Genomic DNA, 23748 nt, shown 5'->3' on the forward strand with positions numbered 1-23748 from the left:
CACCCCTGCCCCCTCCCTACCACTGACTGGATCCTTTGAACTATCTGCATATATCATTAAAAACTCTACACACCGTCTCACGTCACCCAATTCTCTCCTGCCCTCAATCATGTCCACATCTACACTTGGTTTAGGAAACAGCCATGGAGGAACGTTCCCCAATGCAATGGCCGGCCCTCTCCCTCTCTCCCCCCTCTCCCTCTCTCCCCTGGATCTGGCTGTGCCACTCAAGGACATTCAGAGACTTGACCCGAAGCCACTCCTGCATTGTCTTGGGTGTGTGCTTAGGGTCGTTATCCTGTTAGAAGGTGAACCTTCTCCCCAGTCTCTGAGGTCCTGAGCACTCTGGAGCAGATTTTCATCAAGGATCTCTCTGTACTTTGCTCCAATCATCTTTCCCTTCGATCCTGACTAGTCTCCTAGTCCCTGCCGCTGAAAAACATCCCACAGCATGATGCTGCCACCACCACCATGCTTCACCGTAGGGATGGTACCAGGTTTCTTCCAGACGTGATGCTTCGTATTCAGGACAAAGTGCTCAATCTTGGTTTCATCAGACCAGAGAATCTTGTTTCTCATGGTCTGAGAGTCTTTTAGAGGCCTTTTGGCAAACTCCAAGCGGGCTGTCATGCGCCTTTTACTGAGGAGTGGCTTCCGTCTGGCCACTACCATAAAGGTCTGATTGGTGGAGTGCTGCAGAGATGGTTGTCCTTCTGGAAGGTTCTCCCGATCTCCACAGAAGAAATCTGGAGCTCTGTCAGAGTGACCATCAGTTTCTTAATCACCTCCCTGACCAAGGCCCTTCTCCCCCGATTGCTCAGTTTGTCGGGTGGCCAGCTCTAGGAAGAGTTTTAGTGATTCCAAACTTCTTCCATTTAAGAATGATGGATGCCACTGTGTTCTTGGGGACCTTCAATGCTGCAGACATTTTGGTACCCTTCCCCAGATCTGTGCCTCGACACAATCCTGTCTCAGAGCTCTATGGACATTTCCTTCAACCTCATTGATGGTTTTTGCTCTGACATGCACTTTCAACTGTGGGACCTTATATAGACAGGTGTGTGCCTTTCAATATCGTGTCCAATCAATTGAATTTACCACAGGTGGACTCCAATCAAGTTGTAGAAACATCTCAAGGATGATCAATGGAAACAGGATGCACCTGAGCTCATAGCAAAGGGTCTGAATATTAATGTAAATAAGGTATTTCTGTTTTTTAAATTTGCAATTACTTCTAAAAACCTGTTTCCACTTTTTCATTATGGAGTATTGTGTGTAGATTGTTGAGTGGGAAAAAAACAATATAATCAATTTTAGAATAAGGCTGTAACGTAACAAAATGTGGAAAAAGTCAAGGGGTCTGAATACTTTCCAAATGCACTATAGAACCCAATACACAGAGGGTTCTACATGGCACCCAAAATATTTCTACCTGGAACCAAAAAGGGTTATCCTATGGGAACAGCCGAATAACCCTTTTGGAACCCTTTTTTCCAAGAGTGTACCTATATCCTGACCATATATTTTCAGTCTTACGTTTTTAGCCTTCCTCCTAGAATACACCATAAACCAGGGCTTGGCCACAGACATTCTAAACCCTCATGTTAGAGAACAATCTTCCATTTCTCCCGCAACTTCTTGCAACTTCCTCATCACATATTTCACATTCCCACCTCTCTTCCACACAGCCCAATCATCGGCATACAAGGCCACACCCACTCCCTGTCTCAGCTCCTTAAATATGTAATCTATCATTAGGGTGAACAACACCGGACTAACCACACTTCTCTGAGGATTACCATTGTCCACTTCAAACCACATTGACAATTCAGACCCCACCCTCACCCGTATGACTCAATCGAACAGGATGTCCATGATCCAGTTATACAGATGTCCCAGTCCTCCACACCTTATTATACAACCCCAACACTGCTTCCAACACACTGTCTGGTGCATGCTTAAACATCACATAACACACCCTATCTTCAGGAGCAGTCTGCCCGCAGCCCGCAGCCCTCCCAACACCCTTGGCATCTCAAACATCCATAGCTTCTCCTGACTCTCCTTTTCTCTCTAAGACATTTCCATGCTCCTTTAACTTTTCCCTACGTCTCCTCTTACTCTCATCATACTTTTGCTCACATCTATGAACCGCTGTTAACACCTCCTAGGACGTTTGCCTTTTCTTCACTTGATACAGCTGTGACGTTTCCTTCTACCAACACTGGAATTTCAGCAGTTTAACCCTTCCCAATCATTTAAAAAAAAAATTCTAACCCTCACCAATTTTGGCCCCTAAACCAATAGTGGAGCAAAATTCACACCATGCCTCCCCTTTCACTGTCTTAATCATTCTTCTGGCCATCGCTTTCTTCCTTTGATACTTCATGATACACACTGGAACAGTCACATCGGCAGCTGATATAATTACAGACATTACTGCCTCGGTGCACTCCTTCACAGACCCCTCCATTGATCACTTTTGTCCCACACGCTCACACAGGTACTAATATCTTCCAGTTAGCTTTCTCAAAGCACCACCTTATGTTCTTTTTTTATTTTACCCAGTAAGTTGACTGAGAATACAATCTCATTTACAGCAACAACCTGGGGAATAGTTACAAGGGAGAGGAGGGGGATGAATTGTAAACTGGGGATGATTAGGTGACCATGATGGCCAGATTGGGAATTTAGCCAATACACCAGCGTTAACACCCCTACTCTTACGATAAGTGCCATGGGATCTTTTAGTGACCACAGAGAGTCAGGACACCCGTTTAACATCCCATCCGAAAGACAGCACCCTACACAGGACAATGGCCCTGGGGCATTGGGATATTTTTTTAGACCAGAGGAAAGGGTGCCTCCTACTGGCCCTCCAACACCGTTTCCAGCACACACACACACACACACACACACACACACACACACACACACACACACACACACACACACACACACACACACACACACACACACACACACACACACACACACACACACACACACACACACACACACACACACACACACACACACACACACACACACACACACACACACACACACACACGAGCACACGAGCACACAAGCACACACCTTACATCTAACTGGAAAATGATCACTCCTCATCACTTCCCATTCATACACACCTCCCTGCCACCGCTGCAGATACCAATGCCAAGTCAGAGCATGACTCTCTACCACTCACCACATTGATTCTCATCCCCCTCCCATCATTAACACACACTAATCCCCTGATATCCATACATTATTCAACTGTACTCCCATTGTGGTCTTCATTAAGAGTATAAAAATCACACCGTATTAGCTTTCTACCCCTACACATCCTATCAATCCCTTTAACTTTGCTAACAAGAGAGGTTTGCAGGGGTTATAGAAGTTAACTATTACGTTACCCCTATTCCTACATACAGTTGAAGTCGGAAGTTTACATACACCTTAGCCAAATACATTTATACTCAGTTTTTCACAATTCCTGACATTTAATCCTAGTAAAAATTCCCTGTCTTAGGTCAGTAAGGATCACCACTTTATTTTAAGAATGTGAAATGTCCGAATAATAGTAGAGAGAATGATTTATTTCAAATTTTATTTCTTTCATCACATTCCCAGTGGGTCAGAAGTTTACACACACTCAATTAGTATTTGGTAGCATTGCCTTTAAATGGTTTAACTTTGGTCAAACGTTTTGGGTAGCCTTCCACAAGCTTCCCACAATAAATTGGGTGAATTTTGGCCCATTACTACTGACAGAGCTGGTGTAACTGAATCAGGTTTGTAGGCCTCCTTGCTCACACACACTTTTTCAGTTCTGCCCACAAATTTTCTATGGCTTTGTGATGGCCACTCCAATACCTTTACTTTATTTTCCTTAAGCCATTTGTCACAACTTTGGAAGTATGCTTGGGGTCATTGTCCATTTGGAAGATCCATTTGCGACCAAGCTTTAACTTCCTGACTGATGTCTTGAGATGTTGCTTCAATATATCCTTTTCATTTTCCTTCCACATGATGCCATCTATTTTGTGAAGTGCACCAGTCCCTCCTGCAGCAAAGCACCCCACAACATGATGCTGCCACCCCCGTGCTTCACGGTTGGGATGGCGATCTTCGGCTTGCAAGCCTCCCCCTTTTTCCTCCAAACATAACGATGGTCATTATGGCCAAACAGTTCTATTTTTGTTTCATCAGACCAGAGGACATTTCTCCAAAAAGTACGATCTTTGTCCCCATGTGCAGTTGCAAACCGTAGTCTGGCTTTTTTATGCCGTTTTTGGAGCAGTGGCTTCTTCCTTGCTGAGTGGCCTTTCAGGTTATATCAATATAGGACTCGTTTTACTGTGGATATAGATACTTTTGTACCTGTTTCCTCCAGCATCTCCACAAGGTCCATTGCTGTTGTTCTGGGATTGATCTGCACTTTTGCACCAAAGTACGTTCATCTCTAAGAGACAGAACGCGTCTCCTTCCTGAGCGGTATGACGGCAGCGTGGTCCCATGGTGTTTATACTTGCGTACTATTGATTGTACAGATGAAAGTGGTACCTTCAGGCATTTGGAAATTGCTCCCAAGGATGAACCAGACTTGTGGAGGTCTACAATTTTTCTGAAGTCTTGGCTGATTTCTTTTGATTTTCCCATGATGTCAAGCAAAGAGGCACTAAGTTTGAAGGTAGGCCTTGAAATATATCCACAGGTACACCTCCAATTGACTCAAATGATGTCAATTAGTCTATCAGAAGCTTCTAAAGCCATGACATAATTTTTCTGGAATTTTCCAAGCTGTTTAAAAGCACAGTCAACTTAGTGTATGTAAACTTCTGATCCACTGGAATTGTGATAAGTGAAATAATCTGTCTGTAAACAATTGTTGGAAAAATTACTTGTCTCATGCATAAAGTAGATGTCCTAACCGACTTCCAAAACTATAGTTTGTTAAAAAAAAATTGTGGAGTAGTTAAAAAACGAGTTTTAATGACTCCAACCAAAGTGTATGTAAACTTCCTACTTCAACTGTATTTCTATTCCTCCTACACATTCCAATTCCTGTATCTCCAATACTCTGTATGCCATCCCCTCTTTAACCAATGTAGCACAACCCCCACCCCACCCGTCCCCTCCACTCTGTCACATCTAAGCGAACTGAATCACGGAATCACCAGCCCCTTCTCCTAAACCAACGATTTAAAACCTAATGTAAATTGCCGACAAAGAACTACAACTCCCAGTAGAGCAGCCACAGTTTGCAAAATGACATGACCCAGTTAGGTCATCGGGCTAGCCGCTGCTCGGTCGTTGTTATGTGACTGTTCACTTTGCTTTAGTGTTGGTTAGAATAACCTACATGTTTAGACGTTGCTCTAAATTGGCAATCTTTACCTAGATATATCTGTATTAGATTACACATATACGTGGGACATATACCTGCACCGTCGCAACTGCGCGCTATTTCCCACACTACAGGTTAGTATACCGCTAGACTATAGCCATTTATAACGGCTGTAACTATAGCCTGCTGTAGCTGTATTAATTACGACACCAATCGCATAGGGGGCAGTATTGTCACTTTCGGATGAAATACATGCCCATATTAAACTGCCTCCTACTCAAACTCAGAAGCTAGGATATGCATATTATTAGTAGATTTGCATAGAAAACACTCTGAAGTTTCTAAAACTGTTTGAATGATGTCTGTGAGTATAACAGAACTCATATGGCAGGCAAAAACCTGAGGAAAAATCCTACCAGGAAGTGGAAATCTGATGCGTGGAATCTTTCCAAGTCATTGCCTATCGAACACACAGTGACTCAGGATTCATTTTGCACTTCCTAAGGCTTCCACTAGATGTCAACAGTCTTTAGAAAGTTGTTTGAGGCTTCTATGATGAACAGAGAGCGAACAAGAAGGTGGGGAAGTTGGTGACTCAGGGAAGGACATCAGTTCATTGGCGCGCATTCACGTGAGAGGTAGCTGTGTTCCAAAACGTTTTTCAAGACAATGGAATCGTCCGGTTGTAATATTATTGAAGTTCTAAGTGATAAAGTCCCTAAAGATTGATGCTATACAACGTTTGACATGTTTGAATGAACGTAAATATAACTTTTTTAAACTTTTCGTCGTGACATTTTCCGCCGCTTCCTACATTTGGAGTAGCTAAATGCGCTAACAACGCGCTAACGCGCTAACAACAAGGAGCTATTTGGTCATAAATTATGGAGTTTATCGAACAAAACATCATTTATTGTGGACCTGGGATTCCTGGAAGTGCCTTCTGATGAAGATCGTGAAAGGTAAGTGAATATTTCTAATGCTATTTATGATTTTAGATGACTCCAAAATGGCGGGTATCTGTATTGCCTAGTGTATTTTCCTGAGCGCAGTACTCAGATTATTGCAAAGTGTGCTTTCCTCATGAAGCTTTTTTGAAATCTTTCACAGCGTTTGCATAAAGGAGATGTTCATCTATAATTCTTTGAATGACAGTTTGATATTTTATCAACGTTTATGACGAGTATTTTTGTAAATTGTTGTGCTGATTCACCGGCAGTATTTGAGGGATAATATTTTCTGAATGTCACGCGCCAATGTAAAATGCTGTTTTTAGATATAAATATGAACTTTATCGAACAAAAAATGCATGTATTGTGTAACATGATGTCCTAGGAGTGTCATCTGATGAAGATTGTCAAAGGTTAGTGCTTCATTTAGCTGTGTTGTGGGTATTTGTGATGCATCTAGTTGCTTGGAAAATGGCTGTGTGGTTATTTGTGTCTATGTACTCTCCTAACATAATCTAATGTTTTGCTTTCGATGTGAAGCCTTTTTGAAATCGGACAACGTGGTTCGATTCAGGAGAAGTGTATCTATAAAATGGTGTAAAATAGTCCTATGTTTGAGAAATTGAAATAATTAGATTTGTGGTTTTGAATTTGGCGCTCTGATTTTTCACTGGCTATTGTCAAACTCGGGATTGGTGTCGTGTTAACCGGCACATGGGGCACTTCAGATAGCAGCACCAAGCAACCTTTTTTTTTAGTCATTGTAAGCAACGCAGCTGGCAACTTCTTCAACTTTGTGTTGCAGCCTTTTAGGCTGACCAGAACTTGCATAACTTTCACTATTACATTATAATTAAGCAATAAGGCTAGAGGGGGTGTGGTATATGGCTGTTCTTATTACTTGCGACGCAACACGGAGTGCCTGGACACGTCCATTAGCAGTGATAAATTGGCAATATACCACAACCCCCGAGGTGCCTTATTGTTATTACAATCTGGTTACGAACATAATTAGAGAGGTAAAAACAAATGTTTTGTCATACCCATGGTATATGTCTTATATACCACGGCTGTCAGCCAATCAGCGTTCAGGGCTCGAACCACCCAGTTTATAATATGATGTAATGTTTCATCATGGGTAGCATGTGTGTATGCTATGTAGTTAAATATTTATATTAGAAATGTATTTAGATTTGTAAAGAGTTGCAGACCGTTGTCATTAAATAATTTGCATTTGTAAAGCCCAGCAAAAATACTTAAGTGATTGAAATTAATTTAGGGGCCTGAGGGGAGGCTTTGTTACTGAAATCCACACAGCCATCCATATAATGAACTTGACCCTTTAGAGTGAAATTAAGTAATCAGCAGGCTACTGACATTTGAATGAAGTGGGGCATGCAGCGACCCCACTTCGGTAAGGCTGTACAGCATAGATGGGTTAGCTGACAACGTCACGAAAACGATGTGCGCGCTTCCATGTTGCGTGTTGTTGTGATTCTGGATGGCCAGATTGCTAGCAAAACTGACAAGAAACTGCCATGTGGGGAATCGGAAGTGGCTCTTTTCATCTTGTTCTTTATACCATCTCTTGTTTTGAGGTGTTTTGATTGATTTCATGTCAATGCTAATAGGGCTAAAATTCGCTAGCTAGCTAACCACCAACTGTAACGATGTATTTGAGAGACAACTGCAAATTGATTTATGTTTTCAACAAATATTGTAAACGAAATATAGTTTACATGTTGTCAACAAAAGCCAACCACGTCAGTTTTGCCCCATAGTTGCGCACGTTTCGGTTTTGTTGCTAAATAGCCAAACCGTCTATGGAGCCAATGCGTTCCCAGGATAGACACATAGGATTAGCCTTCTGATCTTTGATCAAGGCACCTGCTTCACACACTGGCCGTGACCGCAAGGTTGACTGGTCACTAAGGTCCATGCATTCCAACTGCAAAGGACTCTGGGAGAGTTGCAGAGAACACAGTTTCAATCAGGAGCAACTGTAGCTGCTGTGAGGTATCGATGGGGACCAGGAGGGTGCTGGTGACAGGCTGTTCCTCTGGGATCGGGATGGCTGTGGCTGTACGACTGGCCAAGGAGAAGGGATTCAAAGGTCAGAGAGGCACTGAACCCTTAATTGTAAAACATTGTGGTTTTCATAAATGAAATTGACAGTTTGACACGCTCAACCCCATCAGTTGAGATGCAATGCAAGGGTTGTTAAGTTGCAGTGTGTCTGTGTGAGGCAGTGGTTGCCACCATGAGGGACCTAGAGAAGCGGGAACGCCTGGAGAGAGTGGCTGGGGACACCCTGAACAGATCCCTGGAGATCAGACAGCTGGATGCCTGCTGTGAAGACTCCATCAGAGAGTGTGTGGACAGCCTGCAAGACCAACGGGTGGATGTACTCGGTCAATATTAGGCTTCCGCTCATGTGCGCTCGCACGCACATAACACACATTCATACTGACTCTACACGCACATAAACACACACACATTCATACTGACTCTACACGCACATAACACACACACATTCATACTGACTCTACACGCACATAACACACACATTCATACTGACTCTACATGCACATAACACACACACATTCATACTGACTCTACACGCACACACACTCACATGCAATAATCATATACGCTGCTGCTACTCTGTTTATCAAATGTCCTGATACCTTACCTCTAGTCACCTTACCCCTATACATATCTAACCCTACCACTCCAATATCCCTGCACTTTGTAAATATGGTTTTGGCACTGAGCCAGGAACTGACCCTGTATACAGCCTACTGACCCTGGAACTGACCCTGTATACAGCCTACTGACCCTGGAACTGACCCTGTATACAGCCTACTGACCCTGGAACTGACCCTGTATACAGCCTACTGACCCTGGAACTGACCCTGTATACAGCCTACTGACCCTGGAACTGACCCTGTTTCCAGCCTACTGACCCTGGAACTGACCCTGTATACAGGCTACTGACCCTGGAACTGACCCTGTATACAGCCTACTGACCCTGGAACTGACCCTGTATACAGCCTACTGACCCTGGAACTGACCCTGTATACAGCCTACTGACCCTGGAACTGACCCTGTATACAGCCTACTGACCCTGGAACTGACCCTGTATACAGCCTACTGACCCTGGAACTGACCCTGTATACAGCCTACTGACCCTGGAACTGACCCTGTATACAGCCTACTGACCCTGGAACTTACCCTGTATACAGCCTACTGACCCTGGAACTGACCCTGTATACAGCCTACTGACCCTGGAACTTACCCTGTATACAGTCTACTGACCCTGGAACTGACCCTGTATACAGCCTACTGACCCTGGAACTTATCCTGTATATAGCCTACTGACCCTGGAACTTACCCTGTATACAACCTACTGACCCTGGAACTGACCCTGTATACAGCCTACTGACCCTGGAACTGACCCTGTATACAGCCTACTGACCCTGGAACTGACCCTGTATATAGCCTACTGACCCTGGAACTGACCCTGTATACAGCATACTGACCCTGGAACTGACCCTGTATACAGCCTACTGACCCTGGAACTGACCCTGTATACAGCCTACTGACCCTGGAACTGACCCTGTATACAGCCTACTGACCCTGGAACTGACCCTGTATATAGCCTACTGACCCTGGAACTGAGCCTGTATATAGCCTACTGACCCTGGAACTGACCCTGTATATAGCCTACTGACCCTGGAACTGACCCTGTATACAGCCTACTGACCCTGGAACTGACCCTGTATACAGCCTACTGACCCTGGAACTGACCGTGTATACAGCCTACTGACCCTGGAACTGACCCTGTATACAGCCTACTGACCCTGGAACTGACCCTGTATACAGCCTACTGACCCTGGAACTGACCCTGTATACAGCCTACTGACCCTGGAACTTACCCTGTATACAACCTACTGACCCTGGAACTGACCCTGTATACAGCCTACTGACCCTGGAACTGACCCTGTATACAGCCTACTGACCCTGGAACTGACCCTGTATACAGCCTACTGACCCTGGAACTGACCCTGTATACAGCCTACTGACCCTGGAACTGACCCTGTATATAGCCTACTGACCCTGGAACTGACCCTGTATACAGCATACTGACCCTGGAACTGACCCTGTATACAACCTACTGACCCTGGAACTGACCCTGTATACAGCCTACTGACCCTGGAACTGACCCTGTATACAGCCTACTGACCCTGGAACTGACCCTGTATACAGCCTACTGACCCTGGAACTGACCCTGTATACAGCCTACTGACCCTGGAACTGACCCTGTATATAGCCTACTGACCCTGGAACTGACCCTGTATATAGCCTACTGACCCTGGAACTGACCCTGTATACAGCCTACTGACCCTGGAACTGACCCTGTATACAGCCTACTGACCCTGGAACTGACCGTGTATACAGCCTACTGACCCTGGAACTGACCGTGTATACAGCCTACTGACCCTGGAACTGACCCTGTATACAGCCTACTGACCCTGGAACTGACCGTGTATACAGCCTACTGACCCTGGAACTGACCCTGTATACAGCCTACTGACCCTGGAACTGACCCTGTATACAGCCTACTGACCCTGGAACTGACCCTGTATACAGCCTACTGACCCTGGAACTGACCCTGTATACAGCCTACTGACCCTGGAACTGACCCTGTATACAGCCTACTGACCCTGGAACTGACCCTGTATATAGCCTACTGACCCTGGAACTGACCCTGTATACAGCCTACTGACCCTGGAACTGACCCTGTATACAGTCTACTGACCCTGGAACTGACCCTGTATACAGCCTACTGACCCTGGAACTGACCGTGTATACAGCCTACTGACCCTGGAACTGACCGTGTATACAGCCTACTGACCCTGGAACTGACCGTGTATACAGCCTACTGACCCTGGAACTGACCCTGTATACAGCCTACTGACCCTGGAACTGACCCTGTATACAGCCTACTGATCCTGGAACTGACCCTGTATACAGCCTACTGACCCTGGAACTGACCCTGTATACAGCCTACTGACCCTGGAACTTACCCTGTATACAGCCTACTGACCCTGGAACTGACCGTGTATACAGCCTACTGACCCTGGAACTGACCCTGTATATAGCCTACTGACCCTGGAACTGACCCTGTATACAGCCTACTGACCCTGGAACTGACCCTGTATACAGCCTACTGACCCTGGAACTGACCCTGTATACAGCCTACTGACCCTGGAACTGACCCTGTATACAGCCTACTGACCCTGGAACTGACCCTGTATACAGCCTACTGATCCTGGAACTGACCCTGTATACAGCCTACTGACCCTGGAACTGACCCTGTATACAGCCTACTGACCCTGGAACTGACCCTGTATACAGCCTACTGACCCTGGAACTGACCCTGTATACAGCCTACTGACCCTGGAACTGACCCTGTATACAGCCTACTGACCCTGGAACTGACCCTGTATACAGCCTACTGACCCTGGAACTGACCCTGTATACAGCCTACTGACCCTGGAACTGACCCTGTATACAGCCTACTGACCCTGGAACTGACCCTGTATACAGTCTACTGACCCTGGAACTGACCCTGTATACAGCCTACTGACCCTGGAACTGACCCTGTATATAGCCTACTGACCCTGGAACTGACCCTGTATACAGCCTACTGACCCTGGAACTGACCCTGTATATAGCCTACTGACCCTGGAACTGACCCTGTATACAGCCTACTTACTTTCTTGTGTTCTTCTTATTTCTATTTTTTTGTGCATTTTTGTTCTACTTGACTTTTTCTTTTAATGTTATAGTACTTCTGATATTGATTACCGCATTGTTGGCATTTACTGCATTTTTGGCATTTCACTGTACTAGTGCACGCGGCATGATAAAAACTTGAACCACACTCCAATATAAACTGACTTGTAGTGTACACAGTACACCATGAGTGATAACACGTTGTCATCCATAATGAGGGAACAGGGTGTGACATGGCGTTATCTGTCACCCTCAGTGAGTAACGCAGGTGTAGACATGATTGGGCCGTTGGAGTGCCATAGTGTGTCTGACGGGCAGGGGCTCTTCGACACCAACTTCTTTGGCTTGGTGCTGCTGGTGAAGGAGGTCCTGCCAGATATGAAGCGACGTCGAAGCGGACATATTGTGGTGATGAGCAGCATCATGGGCATTCAGGGTGAGTAGTCAGTACATAAATGCAGCTTCAGAAGTAAATAAGATGTTTACTTCCTAAACTTATCCCTGTAGAATCGTACATTAAAACAAATGAATGGATTGTATTTGTATTGATAAGGCTACTCTTCAATGATGTCTACTCTGCTTCAAAGTTTGCTGTGGAGGGGTTCTGTGAGAGTCTAGCAGTACAAGCCATGAAGTTCAGTGTGAAGTGAGTCTACATTAAAGGAGATCCATCCACATCCCTTCACATGAGTCATGCAGCAGTAGCTAAACCAACACTCGGCAGTAATAAGACTTTGCCCTAATGCCACGACAGTGAACCCGCAGGTAATGTTTTCATGTAGATGATTAGCCTGAGATAGGGAATAGCGGATTGTACATGCCCTTGCAAGCAGGAGGATTCCCTCAGTTAAACAGTGGTCCTTTATCTCTCCCTGCTTTGTCCATCTGTCCCTCTCCCTGCTCTGTCCTTCTCCCTGCTCTGTCCATCTGTCCCTCTCCCTGCTCTGTCCTTCTCCCTGCTCTGTCCATCTGTCCTTCTCCCTGCTCTGTCCATCTGTCCCTCTCCCTGCTCTGTCCTTCTCCCTGCTCTGTCCATCTGTCCCTCTCCCTGCTCTGTCCTTCTCCCTGCTCTGTCCATCTGTCCCTCTCCCTGCTCTGTCCTTCTCCCTGCTCTGTCCATCTGTCCCTCTCCCTGCTCTGTCCTTCTCCCTGCTCTGTCCATCTGTCCCTCTCCCTGCTCTGTCCTTCTCCATGCTCTGTCCATCTGTCCCTCTCCCTGCTGTCCTTCTCCCTGCTCTGTTTATCTGTCCCTCTCCCTGCTCTGTCCTTCTCCCTGCTCTGTCCATCTGTCCTTCTCCCTGCTCTGTCCTTCTCCCTGCTCTGTCCATCTGTCCTTCTCCCTGCTCTGTCCTTCTCCCTGCTCTGTCCATCTGTCCTTCTCCCTGCTCTGTCCTTCTCCCTGCTCTGTCCATCTGTCCTTCTCCCTGCTCTGTCCTTCTCCCTGCTCTGTCCATCTGTCCTTCTCCCTGCTCTGTCTATCTGTCCTTCTCCCTGCTCTGTCCTTCTCTCTGCTCTGTTCATCTGTCCTTCTCCCTGCTGTCCTTCTCCCTGCTCTGTCCTTCTCCCTGCTCAGTCCATCTGTCCTTCTCCCTGCTCTGTCCTTCTCCCTGCTCTGTCCATCTGTCCTTCTCCCTGCTGTCCTTCTCCCTGCTCTGTCCATCTGTCCCTCTCCCTGCTCTGTCCTTCTCCCTGCTCTGTCCATCTGTCCTTCTCCCTGCTGTCCTTCTCCCTGCTCTGTCCATCTGTCCCTCTCCTTGCTCTGTCCTTCTCCCTGCTCAGTCCATCTGTCTTTCTCCCTGCTCTGTCCTTCTCCCTGCTCTGTCCATCTGTCCTTCTCCCTGCTCTGTCCATCTGTCCTTCTCCCTGCCGGGTTTCTCCCTGCTCTGTCCTTCTCCCTGCTCTGTCCATCTGTCCTTCTCCCTGCTCTGTCCATCTGTCCTTCTCCCTGCTGTCCTTCTCCCTGCTCTGTCCATCTGTCCCTCTCCTTGCTCTGTCCTTCTCCCTGCTCAGTCCATCTGTCTTTCTCCCTGCTCTGTCCTTCTCCCTGCTCTGTCCATCTGTCCTTCTCCCTGCTCTGTCCATCTGTCCTTCTCCCTGCCGGGTTTCTCCCTGCTCTGTCCTTCTCCCTGCTCTGTCCATCTGTCCTTCTCCCTGCTCTGTCCATCTGTCCTTCTCCCTGCTGTCCTTCTCCCTGCTCTGTCCATCTGTCCCTCTCCCTGCTCTGTCCTTCTCCCTGCTCAGTCCATCTGTCTTTCTCCCTGCTCTGTCCTTCTCCCTGCTCTGTCCATCTGTCCTTCTCCCTGCTCTGTCCATCTGTCCTTCTCCCTGCCGGGTTTCTCCCTGCTCTGTTCATCTGTCCCTCTCCCTGCTCTGTCCTTCTCCCTGCTCTGTCCATCTGTCCCTCTCCCTGCTCTGTCCATCTGTCCTTCCACTCTGAGGAAGGTCCGGTGGGGACAGAGTTTGAGAGGAAGGTGTACGACGACGCTGAGAAGATGGACCTCGCGGGGGCAGACGAGGAGACTGCTAGGATCTTCCGTGAGATCTACCTGCCCTGCTCTAGGAAGGTGTTCAACTCTCTCGCACAGACACCCGAGGAAATAGCAGAGGTAACACTCTGTTATGTCACTATCTTATATTTTGTGACTACTATCCTAGTATTATTTGGTATGCAGTTTCAACATCTCATCCTTTGGTGGCTAAATGTTGAACAGAATATACTAATCGCTCTACTCTACTCTCTTGCAGCAAACACTTCAACTGATCACAGCGAAGGAGCCTCCGTTTCGCCACCAGACCAACCGGGTGTACATGCCCATGACTGCCCTGAAGCACGCAGACCCTACCGGTCGTCTACCCCTGGACACCTTTTATAAGCTGCTATTCAAGCATGACAGTCTATTCACTGCCAGTCTGGGGCTGCTGCGCATGTTGCAAAAGAGGATGGGGAAGAGCTCCAATTGAGCAGAAGGTTGGAGAGACAGAGTTAATATCCTGGTGAGGAGAGACAGGAGGATAGAGAGAGCAGAAGGTTGGAGAGACAGAGTTAATATCCTAGTGAGGAGAGATAGGAGGATAGAGAGAGCAGAAGGTTGAAGAGACAGAGTTAATATCCTAGTGAGTAGAGATAGGAGGATAGAGAGAGCAGAAGGTTGGAGAGACAGAGTTAATATCCTAGTGAGGAGAGACAGGAGGATAGAGAGAGCAGAAGGTTGGAGAGACAGAGTTAATATCCTAGTGAGGAGAGATAGGAGGATAGAGAGAGCAGAAGGTTGAAGAGACAGAGTTAATATCCTAGTGAGGAGAGATAGGAGGATAGAGAGAGCAGAAGGTTGGAGAGACAGAGTTAATATCCTAGTGAGTAGAGATAGGAGGATAGAGAGAGCAGAAGGTTGGAGAGACAGAGTTAATATCCTAGTGAGGAGAGATAGGAGGATAGAGAGAGCAGAAGGTTGAAGAGACAGAGTTAATATCCTAGTGAGTAGAGATAGGAGGATAGAGAGAGCAGAAGGTTGAAGAGACAGAGTTAATATCCTAGTGAGTAGAGATAGGAGGATAGAGAAAGCAGAAGGTTGGAGAGACAGAGTTAATATCCTAGTGAGGAGAGATAGGAGGATAGAGAGAGCAGAAGGTTGGAGAGACCGAGTTAATATCCTAGTGAGGAGAGATAGGAGGATAGAGAGAGCAGAAGGTTGGAGAGACAGAGTTAATATCCTAGTGAGGAGAGATAGGAGGATAGAGAGAGCAGAAGGTTGGAGAGACCGAGTTAATATCCTAGTGAGGAGAGATAGGAGGATAGAGAGAGCAGAAGGCGTGAGCCACTCTGCAGTGCGCAAGCCTCCTTCTCTTCTCTGCTAGTCATGTTTGTGTATAGAAACAACAAAAGAGTACTGTTGAGGCCTTCCTGATAGATCGTTAGTAAAAGGCCCACGCCGCAGACCAGAACCCTTCCTTATGAACATTCATAACCACTCCTTAAACTATCAATGACTGTGCTCAACAAAGATGAGACAAGTTAAGGGTTGATGTTTGTGGGCCTCTAATCAAACCCAGTAACCTAGCCATACGGACAAAAATGTCATTGTGATTATGAATAGTTTTATGACGGGGAAGAGCAGTTGTTGTGAAAGAGCTCTTTGTTTTATTGTTGTGATTTAAATTGTTTTGTAAGAAAGTACTTATATTATTTTTCTTACCAACACAATTGATTTATTGCATGCAGGTCTCAATATGTGACAGTTTTTATAAGGTTTAGAGCAAAAAACAAAAGTGTGTCTCAGACCAATCTGGACTCCTTCTGTTCCTTCAGCTTTTAGAGGATATTGGTGCGTTACTACTGTATTTTAACAGTGTAATGAAGGTTTATGGTAAGACTGGCAACACTTCAATAAAACCAGGCAAAACTTTTTTCCCTTCAATTTATTAGCTTTAAAATGTTTAAACTTCAGTGGCTTTCCAAATATTTTCATAATTTGGAAGGTAATATTTGAGTGCAAAGTATGAGTATGCTTGGTTCTGAACTTATTCCACAGGCCTTATCTTCATTTCAATGGCTTTTAAAGAGTATTTATAACCTTTCCAATACACCCAGTTGATACCAATGCCATAGATTGAGTCGCCCCACAGATATACCCCGTTGGGATTGACACTGTGGCATTCTCCATACCACCATCCTCCTAGATAGGATTTAGCACAGTTTGTAACGTGAGTGTCCTGGTCTTTGTCGAAGGTGGAGAACTTCAGCCCATTGTGTTCATCCATAGATTTTCCTGAAATGCAGAAGGGATTGTTCCACATTTCCATTTACAGTATAACTTTCTTCATACTGTATCGACCAAGTAGTCCTTTCAGATTTGTAATACTGTTATTTCACGGGAAAGGAGGAGAAATTGAAGTGTTCTTTAGACTCACCGGCACCTCCATCTTTGAAGCCACTTAAATGCAGCTTGTATCCTTCATGCTCAGAGTCGACAGAGAACGAGGAGTACTGGACGTGGACTTTAGCCCCTTCAAAGTCCTCCAGGTCCACTCTCAACTCATACTTCTTCCTCTGAGTGAGGAGATGGATGTTTTCTAGACCTGAGGGAGAGCACAAGGTGTTGGTGGAGAACATAACAAGAGGTGAGTACTAAAGATAGTAATAATACACATTAACATACATTTCATATATTTTTGTATCTCAGCATAGACATTTCAAATGTGTCCAGTGCGTCGTGCTCTTACCTAACCAGTACTCTCCAGATGCCTGCCCAAACCCACTCCTGTATTGGTCCCATCCACGGTAAAAGTTCACTGTCCCATCCTTTCTCTTCTGGATCACCTGGAATAGAGGGGCATTTTGAGATTTTCCACAGAAATATGACATGTTCCACACAAGGGGAATTTTTATCCATCTCTCCGGGTTGATAACATTCTCTACTTCAAATGTTAATTGCGCAAACAACAACATGGATTGAGCCCTGAGGTAGTGATCGTGAAACAAACTTTGATGAATCTCAAAAGACTATAAACACAAGGTCTAGTCACTGTACACACTGTCCATTTCCCCCCCTCAGGTTGGTCCTCACAGCCCATGTCACAGTAGACCTGGATGGGGGAGGTTGTTCCTGCAGGGTAGATGGTGTACACTCCACTGTGTCCAAAGCCCCTTCTATAGACATCAGCACAATCCACTGGCGTGATATCATATGGTAGAGTATTGACTGCCACTGGGAGTAGTAGAATGAGCACATCCAAAGCCTGCAATAAATGTCAACTTTAACTTAAAGACATTATTATAGAATAGTAATCCCCCACCCCCTATTCAAGGTAACCAATCTCACCTTCATTATGATCCTTCCTCGCTCTGAGAGTAACGTTGAACTGGAGGAAACTGGTGAATAGCAAGGTCTTTGGAAGTTCAGTTTTATACCATTTAAAGAACATGCCTGTCCCTCCTTGTAGGCTGGTTTACTTTTGTGCAATTGTGACAGAGTGGAAATCCACTGCAATTACGACAGAGTGGAAATTCCACCCGACATGGGCACGAACTCACAACTCTCAGCGCCGTAACAACGTACTCAAGAAGCACTGTCAATACCACTGACCCAGAAATGCTAAGGCTTTTCTAAATCCAGGGAAACTCAGGAAGGCCATAGCGATGCCTTTTAACCATCCACTAAAACGGCAATCAACACCATATTCTACATTTGAAACGATTTGCTCTATTCACATGCAATACTTAATAAGTAGTACATTATTATAAGTCAAATATAAATGTGTGAAAATAAGATACACAGAAATGTAGTTCCCTACAGTTTTTATTAGAAGTGACTTACTTTACAACTTTTGTCTGTAGAAAGAAACATTGTGGAACGGTTTTTTATGTACAATGATTTTTAAACTACTTTTAAACAAGTATAGGAATTAATAATAATGATAGAAAATATCTATGACTTCTAATAATACAAGACCAATAAAATATCAGTCACATCCTCAATTTTCACAATAATCCTAAAAGGAAGTACATTTTCTTTTTGTCCTTTTTAGTACATAATCATTTTTAGAAACATAAGATGCATCTTAAACAAGTAAATCTACCCAGGACAAACATTATTTACAGACAGAAGTTGGGATATCTGAAATGTACAGACAGAGCATAGTAGTGTCGCCAGGAAAGGAAATCAAAGGACAACAAATAAACACTTCACTAAATGAACCCTGAACTGGAATCTGAACCTAGTATCAGTCCAACCCAGAAACCTCCCAGGTCTGACTGTACTGTAGTAGCTGGTTATAGTGAACAGGCTTGGACCAGTAATGAAATCGAACAGGGGAGGATCTGATTGGCTCTCCCAGTAGTAAGTATCCTATCCAGGGAGCAGCAGTGGTCTGGTTGTGAGGGCTAGTTGGATCTCTGGGGAGTGACCTCCATAGTAAAGGGCTACAGTAGGGGGGTGCAGCACTACATAGTAGTGTTCTCTCCTTCCACGTCTTCTAACAAGTCCTATGTAAATGTCCTCTCTGTGGCTAGTGGGGTGCAAGCTGCTAACGACGCAGAGGAACGACGCAGGGGAACGCTCCTCTCCATGCTGTAGAACAGCACCTCCCTGAGGAGAGACAGAGCACTAACAGTCCCAACCCACCAGCCACGCCCTCACACTGACCGACTGACTGACGACTGACTGACTGACCACGACTGGAGCGCACCAGAGTTGGAATCAGTCCACAGACTGATCCGTAACTGAACCGCAGGAGAACATACCAACACCTCAATTACCAATGGAACCGCAAGAGAATGTGCTTCTATTGGCCAACACGACAGCTAGCCTGAGTCCCAGATCTATGTGTGCGTTCTTGCACGAATAACAATGGCAGCAATGGAGTCGGCAAGAGAGCACAAGCAGATGTGGGACTCAGGCTACACAAAAACAGGACCAGGGGTCAAAGAATAGAATAGAAGCAGTCAAAAACATGCTATCACACTGCCAGGCAACATGCAGGAATGTTTGCAGGTTAGTGGTAAAAGAATAGCAGCTGATAAACATAGCTTAGTACACCGAGGAGATGTTCCAAAAGGTAACCATGGTGTCAACACATATACAGTATATAAAAAAACACACATAACTGAGTTAAAACCAAAACTAAAGGGCAGTGAAAGGCTGATTTTAGAATTGGCATAATAATGCCTTCATCTGAATGAATGTTCAGAATGAGTGAAAACAAGCTGCATGACTGAAGTAGTGATGGCAGACTGGGGGGGGCAAACCCTTTATACCAGGACCAATGAGACTAATGACTAGGATGACTCGAGCCATGCCTGGGACTGACACGCAGACGGCCCGGGGGAGAACGTGGCTTAAGTCAATGGGAAGTTGAAACTTTAACACATCAATGTTTTTGTTGAGTTGTCTGTCTGACTGAACACTGGCCAATGAACGTACTGTAATGAATGTTTAGAGCCTTCCGGGCTCTGTGTGTGGATAAGCAGAGTGCCTCGTTGCAGTGTCAGAACCCCACCTCACGATCACCCTCCCCTCCCAACGCTCTGTCCCGTCAAGTGCTTCAGAGACGCCCATCATTCTACATTCTTACACATAATACTTCTACGGAATGTAATCAGTTCCTTTTTTTCCTAGTTCATCAAATCAGAACATAATATCACTAATGACAGCCAACTTAAAAGAGTACATATTTGTTCCCAAGCCAATCTGATCGTTTTACCTGTTGGCCTAAATAAATAACATCAGTCAAGAGAGGCGAGACCTCTTCCTCTTCCTGTCTGAAGCCCACGTCGATCTGCCTACAGAGTGTTAGACACTGGTGGTGGTGGTGGGCTGGGTGGAGAGTGACTGAATCACTAGTCGTCTTCCTTGTAACACCACTGGTCTCAGGTGAGCCCAGGACGTGTTCCATGTAACAGGTGAGTGTGAAACACTGTGTGAGAGGACAGGACAGAATGAGGCTGAGAAAACACCTGAAAAGGCAGTTCTGAGAAACACAAAAAAAAACAATAAATAAAAATAAAGGAATTCCCTTCAACATTGTTGCTTTTTTCTTTCTTTTATCTACTTTTTTAAAAGTTTGTTAGTTTTTCAGGAGAGCATCCCTAAGTCTTTGAAATGAAAGACTTCGTTTTCTTCATATACTTTTTATAATAATAAAAAAACAAGTCCATCTGTGACAGAATAAGTCTTACTTCATTAAATTGTCTGTTCTTTTATATCCAGACAACACACATTTCCCTTTACTCTTTCTCTGCAAACAACACTAGCAGACGGTCCTCGTGATAAAACACAGTCAATCCAAATCCAATGGAAAACCTGGATCCAGGCTGACGCATAAACTCCAGACACACAGGCCTTTACAGCCAGTCGTCTCCTCTCTCCTCTCCCCCAGGCAGGTCTCTGTTAACCAGGTGTTAACCAGGTGTTAACCAGGTGTTAACCAGGTGCCTTGGGGGTTCATGCAAACACCTGCATCTTGCCGTTGGACTCCTGGACATGGGGGATCTGGGTTTGGGCAGGACCGGCCACCGCCGGGCTGGGGGTGGAGTCTGACCAATCAGACACACAGTGGGGGGAGGGGCTGGACCAGGGCTCGGGCGACTCTGGGGAGGGGGTCAGGTAGGGATGCTCGCTGGACAGGCGGAGGTAATGCTTGGGAGTGGCATCCAGGGCGGAGTAGCTGTGCTGGGAGGGCGGGGTGGGGTAGTCCTCCAAGCCTGCAGTGCTGCCACTGGCCTGGGGAGGAGGGGCCTGGGAGGCCTGTGGAGAGGTGGGCTGAGGGGCTGGCTGGGGCTGAGGAGGCTGCTGCTGCTGCTGGAAGAAGGCTGGAGGGGGCTGTGTCGTCTGGGGGGTGGGTGGGGAGGAGGTGCCCATGCGGAGGCTCTGCTGGCTGGCCATGGAGTGGTTGTGAAGCTGCTGCTGCTGCTCTGCGATGGAGGGCAGCTTGACGGGGCTGTGGGAGATGGGCGTGCTGGCGATGACAGGCGTGGGCTGCAGCATGGCCTGCTGGGCGCTGCGGTACAGGTTCTGCTGGTGCTGCTGGTGCTGCTGCATCATGAGGCTGTTCTGCTGCTGCTGCATGGGGCTCTGAGGGTGCATGCCCGCCTGGCTGCTGTGGACCAGGTTCACCACCTGTCCCCCGCACTGGGAGGAGGAGGGCATGCGGCTGTGCCAGTCGAAGGGCACGCTGACAGGGCTCACCAGGCCCATGTTGAGCCCCAGCTGGCCGGCGTTGAGCACGTAGCCGTGGGGGCCCTGGTTGACCTGGCTGGCCATGGACACGCGGCCCTGCATGGACATGCCTCCATCTCCCAGGTCGTTGAGCTGGGCCAGAGACACAGCGAAGGGGCCAGAGCCGTCCATCATGCTGCTGTGCACCATGGGAGTGCTGGGCACCGACATGGAGGAGTGGAAGAGCCCCGAGGAGGGCATGGCGACCGGGGAGCAGGGGTTGGTGATGTAGCCGGCGTTGTTGGCCCCTCCGCGGGGGGAGTCCAGGGAGTCGACGGGGGACAGGGTGACAGAGCTCTCCAGCAGGGCGCTCTGCATGTCCAGGGTCAGCTTCTTGTTGCGGGCCTTAGCTGAATCCTTGAGGTTCTGGGCATGCTGCCCTCCCAGACCTGAACCCTTTGCCCCGGGGCGGCGACTCTTCTTCCCCTGGGGGGTGTTCTTCAGGCCGGGCATGAAGGCGCTGGGGGGGCACATGAGGGGGGACAGGGTGTGTCCCCCGGCCAGGTGGTGTGGGGCCCCTCCGTGGCCCTGGGGGCTCCTCACTGTGTTGTACTCATCCAGCAGCTGAACGATGTCATGGTGCATTCTCTCCTGGGCGATGTCCCGAGGCAGACGGTCCATATGGTCGGTTATCTCCCTGTTAGCGAAGTGGGCCAGGAGGACCTTGACCGCCTCACAACTACCCTCACGCGCCGCCAGGAAGAGAGGTGTCTCCTCCTAATATACAGAGAGAGAGAGAGAGAGAGAGAAAGAGAGAGAGAATTAGACATGTTGGCTCCTCAATATCTCTATATATTCAAGGCTGTATGACTGTAGGTGGCTGACAGTTGTAGATATAGGTGGAGGGCCGTGTGTACCTTGAGGTCCTGCATGTCTTTGTTGGCTCCGTTCTTCAGCAGGGCCATGGTGGCCTCCACGTTGTTGACAGCAGCTGCCCAGTGCAGAGCAGATTTACCTGGGATGGGAGGAACACACCCTGTTGTTACTCATCCTGCCTCTTACCACGAAACACAGCATCACCATTCAACTGCATCAACTCTCTCTTCAACACACACACACTCACACACTAGTCTAGCCAATCACGTACCCAGTTCGTCGACAGCGTTGATGTCTGCGTGGCAGGTGATGAGTTCCTCCACCATGCCCTCTACGGCCAGGCGGGCAGCCAGGATCAGGGCGGTGGAGCCGTCGTACATACGAGAGTCCAGGTCTGTAGCCCGGGTTCGGATCAGAATCTAACCAGGTCAGACAGGGAGAAATAACATGTCAGTCTGGAAGATGACCCAGCAGTCTACTCAGCAAGTGGGCAACCGTAAGAAGTAGCAAAGTCAAGTCCTACATGTGTAATACTGTATAGAAAGACTGAGGAATACATTGAGTAAATATGAAGATATAACTTAAACATTAAGCATCTGAAAAGTGTGTGTTTACCTGGAAGACCCCCTGGGCGTCGGCGGCCACGGCGGCGTGTAGCGGCGTGCGCCCTGTGTTGTCCTGCGCGTTGGCGTCGGCCCCAGCGTCCAACAGCCGCTTGGCGGCGTCAGCGCGGGCGTAGCGGGCAGCCAGGTGAAGGGCGGTCTCTCCGGTGCGGTCCGTCTGGGCGACCAATGTGGCGCCCTGGTAGATGAGGTCAGAGATGATGTTGGCGGAACACTCCTCTGACTCCTCCTCCTCGGGGAGCTCGGGCTCCAGACCGCCTCCGCAGAACGACGCCAGCATCAGAGGGGTGAAACCGTCTGGAAGGGAGAAGGACGCGAGAGGCGAAGGGTCAGTCAATGTGTCAATCAAAACACAACGGACGGGAACAGGTCAAAGAGATCAAACGTAGCAACTAACAATAAACACTGGGAATACAAATCAGGAGGAGCGGTTTTAAAGGATAAACTACAGCCTTAAGGATTCCAGTCCAGACACATACAACACTGCACAT

At 47.0% G+C, this 23748-nt stretch overlaps 2 protein-coding genes and 1 pseudogene across 2 annotated transcripts in view; 1 reads left to right on the forward strand and 2 right to left on the reverse strand.

Annotated features, from left to right (window-relative positions):
• The first annotated feature begins 7689 nt into the window (after positions 1-7689).
• LOC106607200 (retinol dehydrogenase 8-like) lies at positions 7690-16509 on the forward strand (annotated as a pseudogene).
• A 3-nt stretch (positions 16510-16512) lies between these two features.
• On the reverse strand, positions 16513-17979 carry mfap4 (microfibrillar-associated protein 4). Its single transcript, NM_001141245.1, is given in 5 exon segments — positions 16513-16871; positions 17014-17181; positions 17326-17422; positions 17638-17841; positions 17925-17979. Coding segments are annotated over 5 exon segments (723 nt in total). The 5' UTR covers positions 17931-17979; the 3' UTR covers positions 16513-16623.
• Positions 17980-18383: 404 nt separating this feature from the next.
• LOC106607201 (neurogenic locus notch homolog protein 2) overlaps positions 18384-23748 on the reverse strand; it is a 51296-nt gene continuing 45931 nt past the window's right edge. The window contains exons 24-27 of the mRNA XM_045720475.1: positions 23250-23554; positions 22906-23053; positions 22676-22773; positions 18384-22535 (exon numbers count right to left, since the gene is read on the reverse strand). Coding sequence (XP_045576431.1) covers positions 21045-22535; positions 22676-22773; positions 22906-23053; positions 23250-23554 — 2042 coding nt within the window. The 3' untranslated portion in view covers positions 18384-21044. The remainder of the gene's footprint in view (positions 22536-22675; positions 22774-22905; positions 23054-23249; positions 23555-23748) is intronic.

The sequence above is a fragment of the Salmo salar genome, chromosome ssa06 (assembly GCF_905237065.1).
Source record: "Salmo salar chromosome ssa06, Ssal_v3.1, whole genome shotgun sequence".
In the NCBI taxonomy this organism is placed as follows: Eukaryota; Metazoa; Chordata; class Actinopteri; order Salmoniformes; family Salmonidae; genus Salmo; species Salmo salar.